Source organism: Lethenteron reissneri, chromosome 15 (genome assembly GCF_015708825.2).
Source record: "Lethenteron reissneri isolate LAM-NWPU_2019-01 chromosome 15, ASM1570882v1, whole genome shotgun sequence".
Classification (NCBI taxonomy): domain Eukaryota; kingdom Metazoa; phylum Chordata; class Hyperoartia; order Petromyzontiformes; family Petromyzontidae; genus Lethenteron; species Lethenteron reissneri.
Genome location: NC_083793.1, coordinates 8,801,784 through 8,815,102, shown reverse-complemented (window position 1 = coordinate 8,815,102; position 13,319 = coordinate 8,801,784). Strand labels below are relative to the sequence as shown.

General features: G+C 43.4%; 1 protein-coding gene across 1 annotated transcript in view; it reads left to right on the top strand.

Moving 5' to 3' along the window:
- LOC133342525 (neuronal cell adhesion molecule-like) overlaps positions 1 to 10,479 on the top strand; it is a 118,760-nt gene extending 108,281 nt beyond the window's left edge. The window contains 4 exon segments of the mRNA XM_061551681.1: positions 2,172 to 2,333; positions 3,346 to 3,477; positions 4,324 to 4,396; positions 5,040 to 10,479. Coding sequence (XP_061407665.1) covers positions 2,172 to 2,333; positions 3,346 to 3,477; positions 4,324 to 4,396; positions 5,040 to 5,256 — 584 coding nt within the window. The 3' untranslated portion in view covers positions 5,257 to 10,479.
- The last annotated feature ends 2,840 nt before the right edge of the window (positions 10,480 to 13,319 follow it).

Below are 13,319 nucleotides of genomic sequence, written 5' to 3'. Positions count from 1 at the left end.
TTGGCGTTTTTTTCTTAACGTCAGCACCACGGACAGCTGTGGTTTTCACACCTGATGATGATTGCTTGTGTTGCAATCGAAACGTCGTGATAATTTTATTGCTTTATTTTTACTATTTTATTATTTCCCTTCTACGTGACTTTACCGAAAGAACCAAGAATACGGTGATTGTTGTCTGATTTAGAACGGCGTCAGGAAAATAGTAACAACAATCATCGTCGTCGTGCTAATAATGCCCTTCATTTGTTTAGGACATTCTCACAGAGTCTCAAATATTTGTTTTTCAAGAGGAGCCTCGTTTGTAATATCTGGCATCATCCATGAACAAGGATTTGGCATGTGATAGGGTACCATAATAAACAATGATACTAGTGAGGTCATCTTACTTGTGTCATCCGTAATGTTTTCTTTGCATTGCTTACGAGATTTCCATTGTACCTATCTCTGGTTGTTGTTGTTAGAATTTATGATCATGTATTAGTCGCGTTCGCAATATTTCCCTGCATTAGTTCTACGCAGCCGTTTGTCAACTCTCCCCCTCCCTGATAACTTCCTTGATACCGTATATCAGCCGCTATGGGCGGGTTGCCGTTGGAAAATAGCTTCTTAGCTCATTGGGTCTTATCGGGAAAAAAAATGACTGAGTAAGGTCGTGACAGAGACTTCAATAAACCCTTTACTGCGCTGCTGTTTCCTGGCCACCGCACATCCCAGTGGGTTTGAGAGTTTGACAAACTTGCACGACCCACCACTCATTGCCCCCCAAATGGCAGGATCACAGACACGTGTCACTGCATGCAGAAGTAAGCTTCTTGTTACGGTCGCAATAAGACACAGACGCGTGAGCATTTCATTTGTTTTAACTTGGATTTGCATTCTCGCACTCTGATGTAATGAGTGTGTGCCAACAATTTACAAAAAGATTGAGTTCATGCAATGTTTCAATCCTAATTAAAACATCTCAACACATAAACAACACACCGAGGCAAACGATGAAATAAAAACTAAAAAAATACAAGTTCGGTAGATTGAGCAGCAGTAAAAACAACTGGAAATAACAGCTTTAATAAAGTGTGCTACTCACAAACAACAGCAAGATGCGACTCCCATCATGCCTTGCATCCATGTCACACGACCACCACATGGCATGTGTAATGCTCTCTACCCTGCGGTCTAAACCACTAACTCAAAGAGTGTATAATGTGGCCGTCCTACCAGGCAGTGGCGAAACAGACAACTTTAGACAGATTTATTCCTCATTAAGGCTCATGAGTACAGTATGGTCATCAATATTCACTGCTGCCTTCTGCCTCTGGGACCCCATGTATGGGCTTTCCCCTAGACTGTGAGTCCCCCATTATCACTCTCCTAATGGCAACAATAATTCAAATCCATTGAAGTAGGCCATGTGTGCTGGCATCATGATCCAAATTTGTCAAATTTGATGACTCGCAAGTTTACTTAATTTAGAAATACGTATACGGCAGACTAATTCCCATTTTTAAGTATTTGTTACCTGGAAAATCCCTTGAGATGGAATATCTAATCTACAAGGGTGTCCAGGGTGCCAACTGACACACAGAGAAAACACGGAACGACTCGTATACGAATATTTGAAATATATAACTGATACAGGATTAACTTATGCAATTAAATTCACACCTCGTCAAACAAGAACCGTTTGCAGGCCGGTGATGCGTACACGTTGTGCCGCACAAGGACAGCTGCCACGGGGAGTTCCCTCGACTCGACAGCAGCATGGCACTGGATATTTTGAGTTGAGGTGGGATGTCAAGGCACTTTGAGTTGCTGGGGCATTTAACGCTTTCCCACCCTGATGACGTACCTGTGCATACGTGTATATCGTCATAACGGAACCGGAAGAAAAACTAAAGTCACTTTATCAGTACCGAGGCACCCACGAGGCCATGTGGGAGGGCGTGTGGCACAGCTTGGCGCCAGCTATCATAGAGTGTAGTCGTGTCGCTACAGTTCTTTGCGGTGAGCATAATGTCCCTCTGAATAAAGTGAACTCCAACCACTTGCGCGTTCCGAGGTCAACGGGACCCACCCTGCAACTTGCAGACGTCTCGGATCGGGAAAGAGTTCATCACGAGCCACTGTACATGCAGATCCCCCGTCCTTAATGAGCGCGTTGTTTGAATGAACAGGCCCTGGCGGGTGGCGCAACCACTCGGTGGTGAGTTCGTCCAGGAATCACCTGCTGCTGGACGGGCTGTCCCCGGGCAGCCAGTACCAGATCCGCCTGGTGGCCTTCAACGAGCACGGGCACACCATCAGCTCCGAGGACGTCATTGAGACCACCGGCAGAGGTAGAGTGAACCGTACAACCCACGCTGCACACGGTGGTGACGGTGCGACGGTGGTAGCGCGCGCGATTCACGCGCTGAACTCGGTCACCTGAGTTCGATTCCAGGCAAGGGCTTACGTCGGTGGAGGGCGATGGCTATACCGGGTGCTGGGCCCCGTATCCCCCTTCACCAACCAGCGTGGTGAAGTATGGTCAAACGTTTCGATTTAAAGCTTTCGTGACTGCAGGGATTCATCTTCGTGGTTCTTTCGGTAAAGTCACGTAGAAGGGAAATAATAACATAATAAAAATAAAACATTATATGGTCAAACAATCCGCGTGACCAGGGGTCGGAATACCGAAACAACAAGAAGAGCCATTTGTTTCAAATTCGGTGAAAAAAAAAAAAGACTCAATATTTCAAGAGCCGCAATGCACTGTGTGGTGAATACGAGACGGTGGTGGGCCCTTAATAAATAACGAGTCACGATGCAGTCCTTAAAGAGCCGTCGCATGCGGCTCTGGAGTTGCAGGTTTGCGACTCCTGCCCATAACGGATGTGGTGTAGGGAGGCCTACATCCAGCAGGGGCTTGACAAAGGGCTGTGCATTATTCGCACCGTAGTAGTATAATTATTATTATAATACGTGAAGTTATACATTTATTCTAACAGAGCACCTTTCCTGGAGAACCATCTCGAAGCACCGTACGTAGCCCACCGTGCTCATCGAAGGTGTGGGGAAAGGACAACAAACTAAACACAAAAAGCAGTGTGCAAGTTCTCGGTGTATTATAACATGGCAGAACCCTGACAGACGGTGACAGCTTGGGTAGGCCTCTATTCAGTCGTGGATTGATCATTGCTGATGACGATGATGCCGATTTTTTATATGGCGGCGGTGGTGATGGTTTTAAATGGCGATGCTGCTGCTACTTGCTGCTGCTGGCTACGGCTGCTGCTGGCTGCTGCTACTGCGGCTACTGCTGCTACTGCTGCTTTGTTGATGTACGCTCCTGCGGTGTCGCCTTGGCAGGATACCGGCGAGGGCCTCTCGATGTGGCCACGCAGGCCTGGTTCATTGCACTCATGTGTGCCGTGGTCCTGCTCATCATGATCCTCCTGATCATCTGCTTCATCAAAAGGAACAAGGGTGGCAAGTACTCCGGTGAGGGTGGCCAACGAACACCCCACTTCGATTGCACTGTGGATGAAAGTGCGACTCGAGCTGCGTGGATGTTATTGAGGTCGAGCGGTAGCAATTGGCTTTGTTGCACAAGGGTTGCCACTTGTGAAGAACGAAAAAAAATCAAGGGGCATATCGGGAGAAGAAAAATGTATCACGATGCCAGAAAAGTCGATGACTAAATGGAAATGCATCGTCATGTGCGGTGTGTTATTATTTTATTACGCAATCGATCAAATACGGGACTGTCAGTGTCCCATGAAGACTTGCAGATTTCCCTCGGATAATCGTGGGAAAACTGGGACAGGTGGAAACCCTACGCCATGCAAGCGTGCATTTTGATGTTCTCCACGATTTAATTCCAAGCATGCTGTACGAGCATCGCCTGTCATGAGAAACAATGTCCATTGAAGCTCTCAGAGAGCCCCCAGCTGCTGGAGAATGGCCTGTGGAAGCAGATATGACAGAACTACTTATGAGATGCCTTCAAGTGACCTCTGTGTTTATCCACATGCTTTGCGTGAAGGCAGAAGCTTCTCACGTGCTTTGCTACGGAGATATGTTAGTCGTTTGGACTAATCAATCGTATATATTTGTCTCTTGTATATTCTCACAGATGGATAATTTTGACTGCTTTGCTTTTGCACATTCATTGGTCACCAGACTAAGGCCATCAAATGGCTACACTTAAGGACATAATTTGATCAGGGGCGGCTGAAATTTGAAATTTTAACCCAGAATCTCAGCTATGTCCGCTCAGTGCACCGAGGCGCATCTCATTTGACACGCGCGTGTTTAATTCACTTTCCCATCGCTTTATCTTTGCAGTGAAAGATAAGGAGGATGCCCGGGTTGATCCCGAAGCTAAACCAATTAAGGAGGAGACGTTTGGTGAATACAGGTATGAGACGCAGAGTCAAGTGCAGTCATCGTGCCATTGTCTGCCTGTATTTTAATTTCTGTGTGTCGCAATTATTATTCTAATAACACAATGTGTTTTTACCATTTGCGAACACGTGGGGAAATAGAACACTGGAAAGGTACGTTTCAATGGAAATAAAGCAGCTCGCAAAGGAAATGGGTTAAACCAGCTCGGACCAGGAACAAATTTATCCTCCCATGCAATCTCTGTTGACTATGAATGCTCAACAACTTCCGTTCAAAGCTTGCCTTCATCCCCTGCCTGATCAATTATTCCCATGCGGTACGAAACCTTTTGCGAGAAAACACGGATGGTTTTCTCAAAACCGACGGCTATCGTACATCTCTCAATTGAATTTGCCCTCGACGTGAAATTACATTTATTTCTCCCGTCCCCGTGTCCATCTCTCCCACCAATCTCTGTCCTCTTTGCAATATCTTCTCCGCTCCTCTTGCCAAACCTCACCCTGACCCCCCGAGCTCTTCTACCGCACACTCTCTCCGCCTATCCGAAACCTTCCCACGCATCCCCCACCACCCGACCCCACCTCACCTCACCCTGCCTCTCGGCAACCCCGTCTGTCTGCCCCCTGCCCTCCCCGTTCCGCCATCCGCCTCTCCAGCGACAACGACGAGAAGCCGCTGGCGGGCAGCCAGCCGTCGCTGGACGGGGAGGTGAAGCGCGGCGAGAGCGAGGACAGCCTGGCGGAGTACGGGGACGGCGTCGAGGGCCAGTTTAACGAGGACGGCTCCTTCATCGGCCAGTACGGGGGCAGCAAGGAGAAGGTGACCGGATCCGAGGCCACGTCTCCCGTGACGGACGGCACCACGGTCGCCTGAGGAGCCGCCGCTCGCAATCGATCGGCAACGCAACGGGGCGGGAGGGGGTGGGGGTAAGGGACGAGGGGATCATGGGAGGGGGGCGGGGGGGAGGGGGGCACTGGCTGGGCAGGAGACTAATTAAAATTAATAAAATTGGATAGACGAGTAGTAGCTAATTCCCCCAACGCGAGGAATATTTGCTGCGCGTGCGAGTGTGCGCGTGCGCTGATCGCGGGGAGTGATATTTTCTTTTCTCCGTGGGTGTCGCTTGAGGTCAGTTCATCCGGTATTCAGAGGACGTTCTCATCTCCACAGCCACCGCATCTTACACCCTCTGCTGACACGGCATCCGTCAAATGCAAGAGCTTCTCGTTTTGGGCGTTTTACACATTTGAATATCAGACGTTCCTAGGCCTGGGGCATAGAGCTCCAGTTGTTTTTCATAGCATCCCCCCTTGAGCACTACACGAATTTAAAATACATTTTTATCATTTAACGTCCATGTATGATGAATGGGAACATTTGTTCCCATTTTAATACTATTCATATTATTAAATATCCCCCCCCCCCACTCCCCTGCTTTCTCAAAACCGTGTTTCCATTATAGCTGAAGAAAGAAAAATGTGTTACATTAAAGGCCTCTTTCGATTGGCTCTGCGGCTATCGTTCTGACAAAGGTGAAGCTTTACTTGAGTGCATCGGCTGCTAGAGCAGGGGCAGGGAAGCGATGGTGACCTTTGCCATGTTGCTAAAAGGCACATCGCTATATATTTTATATCACGCCGAGTCTGTTATTCACCGTAATGGGCCACACCTCCCCAGTATATCATCGTCAACTCGAGAGGCGGGAACGGCAAACCGTGGAGTCCTGCTTGTGGTAGCAACAACCCGCTATTGTAATGGGCCACAATCACAATTTGCGGTTTTTAAGTTTGATTCAAGACTACTTAGTTTTGTTTAATCTCGTGTTTACCATTTACTTGGTTGTATATCTAATTTTTTCCATTCATTAACCTAAATGTGCGTGCGTAAATGGTAACTTTCCTTGCCCACGATTCAACGGTGTAGGTGCCAGTGAGTGTAACAATCGATTTTAATTAACGAATCCGTGCATTGTTACAGACATAACGATTATGACACAATAATCAGCCACGTGCGCATGTTACTTTCTTCATCCATGGTAATTAACATATCTTTCTGGTTAATTTTACACCAACTAATTGAAGAAAATATACAAGAAATGTTTGCACCGTGCCAAAAACATTTCCCCCACACTTCAGGCTGTGAGTTAACTGGAGCTGATTTGGCTGACAGATAATGGTGTGTCGTCAAATTAAAGATCATGGTTTCTCATGAAATAGAATGCCGAAGCACCCACTGTGTTTGTCCGGTGCCTGTACCGGTTACCTCCACACAGTGGTGAAGCTGTCAGTACCACAGTGAATAAAGCATGAGCCTTTAGGATCGTGACCCATGGCGCTCAGTTGTTGTTGGCAGGGGCAAACACACCAGGTCATGATGCACTAGGGCCAGGGCTTAATCTCACGTGGAATATTTTTCAGGGTCTCCCCCCATTGCCTTAGATCCTACCCCCTCCCCTCCCCACACTGTCAAGAGTGTGGGTAGGTGGGGGGGGCAGAAGGAGGGGGCGGAAATCTTTTCTGGTTCTCAGCCTCAGCTCCCGGACATCTGCGGCTGATACTAATCCCTGACCAGAGCAATCTCAATTCAGTCATCTCCGGCAATCATCCTGGTTTTCTTTTTGCGGAAAAATGTTGTACAAATCTGAATTTCCGCTGTCTGCCTAGTCGGTGACTGCGAAGCCAGCTACCAATCAGATCACAGACATACGTCATGTGACTACCAATTATTGTTAATTTAATACAATTTTCAGTGATGTTTTTTTCATGGCCAGACAGAATTCACCCTGTGCCACTGCCATATCAAGATGCCATAGTTGCTCATGATAAATACATAGCACATTAAAATAGCCTGTGACGATTGCCCTAAAATGTCCCGAACACATCATGGCCTCTATCAATGTGTCAGTGATCAAAGGCTTGGACTAAATACCACCAAGTATGGGACAGGGCTGCTTTCTGTAAAAGCAAAGACAGATGATCTGATATGGATATTCTAGACACCAGCTTCGTTTGTTACGAAACATTCCACACAATAGCTGTCTGTTTTGTAGCCACAGCAATGAATATACTGTCATCTGACAGTATATTTGCTTGTACAGGTTTGTGTACAAATACTGTAGACGTCTTTGTTGACTTTGCAGTTCCATTTTACTGTTGCGCATTGACCAAAAACAACAGCGTTTTTAAAACGGTAGTACTGATGTACTTTTTAATTGATGTCCTTTTTAACAATGATGTTGGATTGACCAAGGCTGATGAAGATTTCACACATTCTAATAATACATTCTCATAATAATAGCTTGAATAATTCTGAATAAAAGTTCATGATTCCATAATTAAATTCCAACGTGTTTTTGACACCCTTGCAAATTTCTGTTTTGGGAAAGATGACTATATTAGTGCCAGCGTGAAAAGCATGCTTTGGATTTTGCCCTCTTTGATATACTTCAGAAAAAGCTTAGAACAAAAAATTACGTGAAATAAATTGGCACTGTTTTTTATAATCTGAAAAAGGACTAATTAAATATATGAAAACCTGCCTAAGCTCTGTGAAAATAAAGTGGCTTATCATGGTTACAAAAAAATCTTATTCATGGGTAAGGTTTAAACATTTCTGAAAATAATTACCACATTTTGTAACATTTCTGCAGCAACTTAAAAAAACTAAAGCGGCACCATTTGTCAACTTTATAATTGTTGAAATCTACTTCATAAAAAAACTACTCGGTTTTTTATGAGAGATGCACATTTACTGGCCAAATCTATCTTTAATATACAAAGTCATTTCCCATAACTTCAGAATTTAAACGACTTACACTGCTACCCAACCTCACGTGCATGAGAGCATCGCGCTTCAGAAGCCAAAAAGAATAATGAGTCATGCGATATATTGTCCGTTTAATTTTTTGCATCACAGTGCCACCCTCTGAATTGCTAACAGCTGAGGCAAAACAAACTTTCTACAGGTTAAATATGTAAAGAGGTTTTTTTTCTCCTTCGATAAAAATATTCATATTTGGCCAATTGTGAGGTAGCTGATCGAGGAATGGTGGTCGTGCTGCTCGGAGTGAAGCCACAATTACACGGAGCTGCCGCTGCAGCCGCCGCCGCCCGTATTCTGAAGCTGTATTCCATCGGCAACTCCAAACGTCGCTCGATTGCGGTGATGAATTAGCGCTTGGCTTTTTCCAGATCGTGCTATTTGCTCATTTCATGCTTGCGGCGCGATAATTTTCTGCTTGCGGTAAATTCTCGCGGTTGACGTTTCTGTTGCGCTTTGTTTTTTTGGGTCTCATTTCCCAAAAAGTAGAAATGCTTCCTGTGTGACTGCAAACAAAGCACAAAGGGGATGTGAAAGGACCAGGCGTTCCGTTTGTCTTGTACTCACTCGGTAGCATTTTGATATTTTTCAAGTTTCATTGTAACATAGCTTGATTGCCGCCCCGCGAATACGCGTGTGTACTATATGCCCGGGTTGAGTCACGGAAATTGTTTGTATAATGATCTGTATCAAAAGCATGCAAGTTTCTTGCGTATGCAGGTATGAAGCCAGTAGTGCCGCGAGAGGCAGGGATCACCACTGCATTCACGTGCAGCTTACATCGACAAGGACGTGTGTGCACTCTCTTGGGTAATGAATACATACAGAGATGGCTATTGGTTACGCCAGACCTGAGTTGGGCAACTCTCAAAATGCCTTGGTAAAGGTGCAGCACTGTAATGACTTGCTTGTGCCATTATATCTTGGCAGAACAATTCTAAGTAGTTGATTTGTCCAAGAAATTCCAAATTGTTAGAAAAATAAACTGCATACAATAATTGTAGTATCACCGTTTGGTTAAATTATGATGTCTGGTTGAGCATACATTGAAAGTCTATTTGTGTGTATCTATATTCTAAATTTATGTATGGACCTAGCCGGCCATATCATTCTCCAGTTATATATTTCTGGAGATGTGTATACATGGCCCATATTAAAACATGGCCCATATTGATATGCGTGTGTGTATATGTATATATGCACACATACATACATGAACAATACTACTAATTATGGAGATCGGTGTGAAGCAATGCACGTGTATGCAGTGTGTGAATCAATACCATGTTTTTTGTTTATAGTCATCAGGTTCTTTTTATAGTTATGTTGGCAAAAACTAAAGGATTCATGTTAGTGATATGTGGTACAACAACGATTTCAGTGCCATGCCTACACTTAAATAGGGTACGTAAAACCACTATTAATGAACTCGGTACACATTCGTTCGAAATGAAGTAAGATTTTGAAAAAGAGCTGTAACAATAACAGCGACAACTTAGTTTAAGCTGTTGTCCCACTCTGATTTAGTTTGTGCAGGACATGTCTGTGCTCTGCAACAAAATCACTGCTGCATTTAAAAGCAGATACTGTCTGGTCGACTTTGTTAATTTGTTGAAATATTCTCGGTTGTTGGTGTATGCAACGTCGCGCAAATTATTACACGTTTCTTTATTTTTTACAATTATCATTTGTGAAGTAGAACCCGTCATTATCATATTGTAATGTATAATTTAATTTTTGTTGTCTTGCTTGGATTGTAAAGTTACATAGTTTATTCCTAAATTTATTTTGTATATTTTATTTTTTATTGATGCCAAAGTATTTGACAAATTGTTTCGTGAAGAACTGACTTTATTGTAAAGAAATGTTGCCGTTGTTGTTTTCCCTCTTGTTCTTTTTTTAATCGACATTTTTAAAATATATATTATTTTTCTGCGATTATGACGTTTTACTAACACTCGCCAGAATTCCCATCAATGCCGGCAGATTGCCAAGTTTGCGTGTACATACAGTACTGTACGATGTAACTGAATACGGTTGACAAGTGGACTGTTGTGTGAAGTAGTTCATTAATAAGCATCGATGTTTCATAAGCTTAAACATTAGGTACGTGATGTGGGGTAACATTGCCTTAATTAGCCTGAGCATTTTATTGGGGTTAGTTGTTTGTGTACTAGCTACATTTTTTTTCGTGCAAAATGTTGGATTTGAAAAAAAAAAATGGCTTGTAACTTTGTCCCATGCACAGTTTATAAATAAATATTCAAATAAAAATAATTTCATCTCCGACCGCTCCTTTCATTCTCACGCACCGTTCAAATCCAACACCTTTACGCCCAACATTCAAATCCACTGTTCTGTAAGATGACGAGAAACTCCATCTCGACCGGAGGATGCGGTGTGCAGGCTGGAATACCAATAGATTGTGTTTATATTCTTGGTTCTTTCGGTAAAGTCACGTAGAAGGGAAATAATACAATAATAAAAATATAAAGCAGTAAAAATTCTCACGACGTTTCGACTGCAACACAAGCAATCATCATCAGGTGTGAAATCCACAGCAAGAAAATTTGAATTTGTTTTTATTGTTTATTATTAATATTATTTTATTATTTCCCTTCTACGTGACTTTACCGAAAGAACCAAGAATATGAATCCCTGCAGTCACGAAAGCTTCAAATCAACAGATTGTGTTTAGTTTGTTGTCCTTTGCGTTTAGGACTGCTTTTTTGTGTTTAGATTTTCTCCTTGCCCCGGCACCTCCGATGTGAGCACCGTTGGCTACTTACGGTGCAAAAAAAGTTCAACATACATACAGATTGGTTTAACACGTAGACTTTCGCGGCCAATGTCATCCATAATAGAGGTTTATGGGTTAGGTCGCAAAAATATAAATGTGTCGTTAAACGCACCACCACCCGACGAAACACGTGAACAAAACGTGCCAATTCCATACCTGTAAACCCCTTATCAGTGCCCTACCTTATTACAGACCAATTCAGACCTTATTGGTCACGCCGTGCCCTAATAAATCTCAAAGTCCATCTTACAAAGTCCCATCACAAGGGAGAAACACAAAGGAATAGAAACGGTTTTTTGCCCGTATTAAAACGGCTGTATGCCGTATGGACCTGAAAACTCAATTTCCCTGCACAAGAATGCAGGTAAACCGTATGGGTTGACAGGTATGCAATTCGTTCCGAGTACAGCACACCGGTGTAGGGAAATTTGCATGTTTTGCTTACGTGACAAACCTTACTAATTGGCTGTATTTCGTGGTGGCAGGTTTAACAACACGTTTATATTTATGCGATCTACCCCAAAAATATATATTATGGATACATACAGGTTCATACAACACAAAAATGCGCGCTGCTTCCAAACAGCAGGAAGCCCCCCCCCCCCCATCCATTCGCAAAGCACCACAACCTATGGGATGTGAAAAGAAGAAAAGAGTGACGTGCTTTGGAAAGCGCACTTTTTACAATTGTTATTCATACAGCGACTCGATGCAAACTGCGTCTCAACAGGATAGGCCTGCCAAAGTGAAACTTTTACAAATAAAGAGCCTGACTGCTCACGCGTGCCATCACCGTTCTGTGTTTCACACTCAGCAAATATGAACAAAATCGGAAGATGGCACGAGTGTTGGCTGAAATTCACCCAGCGGTGGATACATGACTGATGATTAAGACAATGGTGAATGCAAAGCATGTCTTCATAAAGCGTTTCCATTACTAGGTTGTCGTTCAATCGTCCACTTTTGTCCGTCTCACGTCTGTTTAGATAACAAGGCGTGTCTTCCATAATAGAACAGCTAATATATAAAATTTCGATTTAAAGCTTTCGTGACTGCAGGGATTCATCTTCTTGGTTCTTTCGGTAAAGTCACGTAGAAGGGAAATAATAAAATAATAAAAATATAACATAATAAAATAATTCTCACGACGTTTCGGCCACTACGCAAGCAGCCGTCCTCAGGTGGAGAACAGGTCTGTCGAGAAGACAGAGTCTGGATGACACACCCCAGGCTTGGAGCGTCTATTTAAGCTGGGATGGAGGGGGGAAGAGCGCCTCGACAAAATAATTTGCATATCAAGAGGAAGTTAGCATATTTATGGGAAATGCAGATATGCGATTAGTACTACTTGTGAAATGCGTAGCAGGTTTGGCGGGGGTTTAAAGTCATATTATGCCCGTGCATTATGCAGGATTAGCAGCATCAAAGGGAGGGGATAGGGGTAACATTAATAAAGGGAAGGAATGTTAATAGTATGTAGCTGCAGTAACTAAACCACCACGTAAACAACTAAAGTATAAACTACATAGTATCATCAGTATACTAAATATACTCTCCAATAAGCTGAGCTACTAACAGTAAGTAATACATTACAATTCTATGTCGCAAAAAATATAATATGCTTCCAGCTAAACTTTATTCTCTTACATCACACGGGTCTACACCGTACTATATACTGCCATAGACAAACCCAACATTAAATTATATACTGTATACTGTATTACTATACACCACACTATGTATTATTCTACGCACCCTACTGTATATCACACTGCTGTAGTGTGATATACAGTAGGGTGTGTTTTTTTTTTAAGAAAAATACGAAACAAAAATTAAGAGCTGGTATGATCAGAATAAAAGCCCTCATGAGCAGCAAGGAAATGAACTATCTGCACCAGCTGGCTCTTCAATGTATGAGTACTAACCGTTTTGAACAAATGCGCGCATTTATAAAGGGTGACGCATTTATAGATAAGCCACGTATTTTTAAAATTATCAATTTTCTTTCTTCATAACAGGTGATGAATATTGGGAAAGGATGGTACTTTGTCGTATAGAGGAGTGCATCGAGATTGGTGGGAGACATGTAGAGGCTTTGAAATTTTTAAAAAAGTTGACTTTATACTTTTCTCCCCTTTTGTTTGAGTGCGGTATCTGTGTCAACGGATCACCGTGTGTTGCAGTCGAATATGCAGATCAGAACAACTGAAGACGCGTGTATGGTGTGCTTCCGTTGAGTTGATGTTCAACAATTGCCCCGAAGAATTCGTTAGCAAACATACGACGCTAGTCCAACGGTTCCAACCACATGCCTACG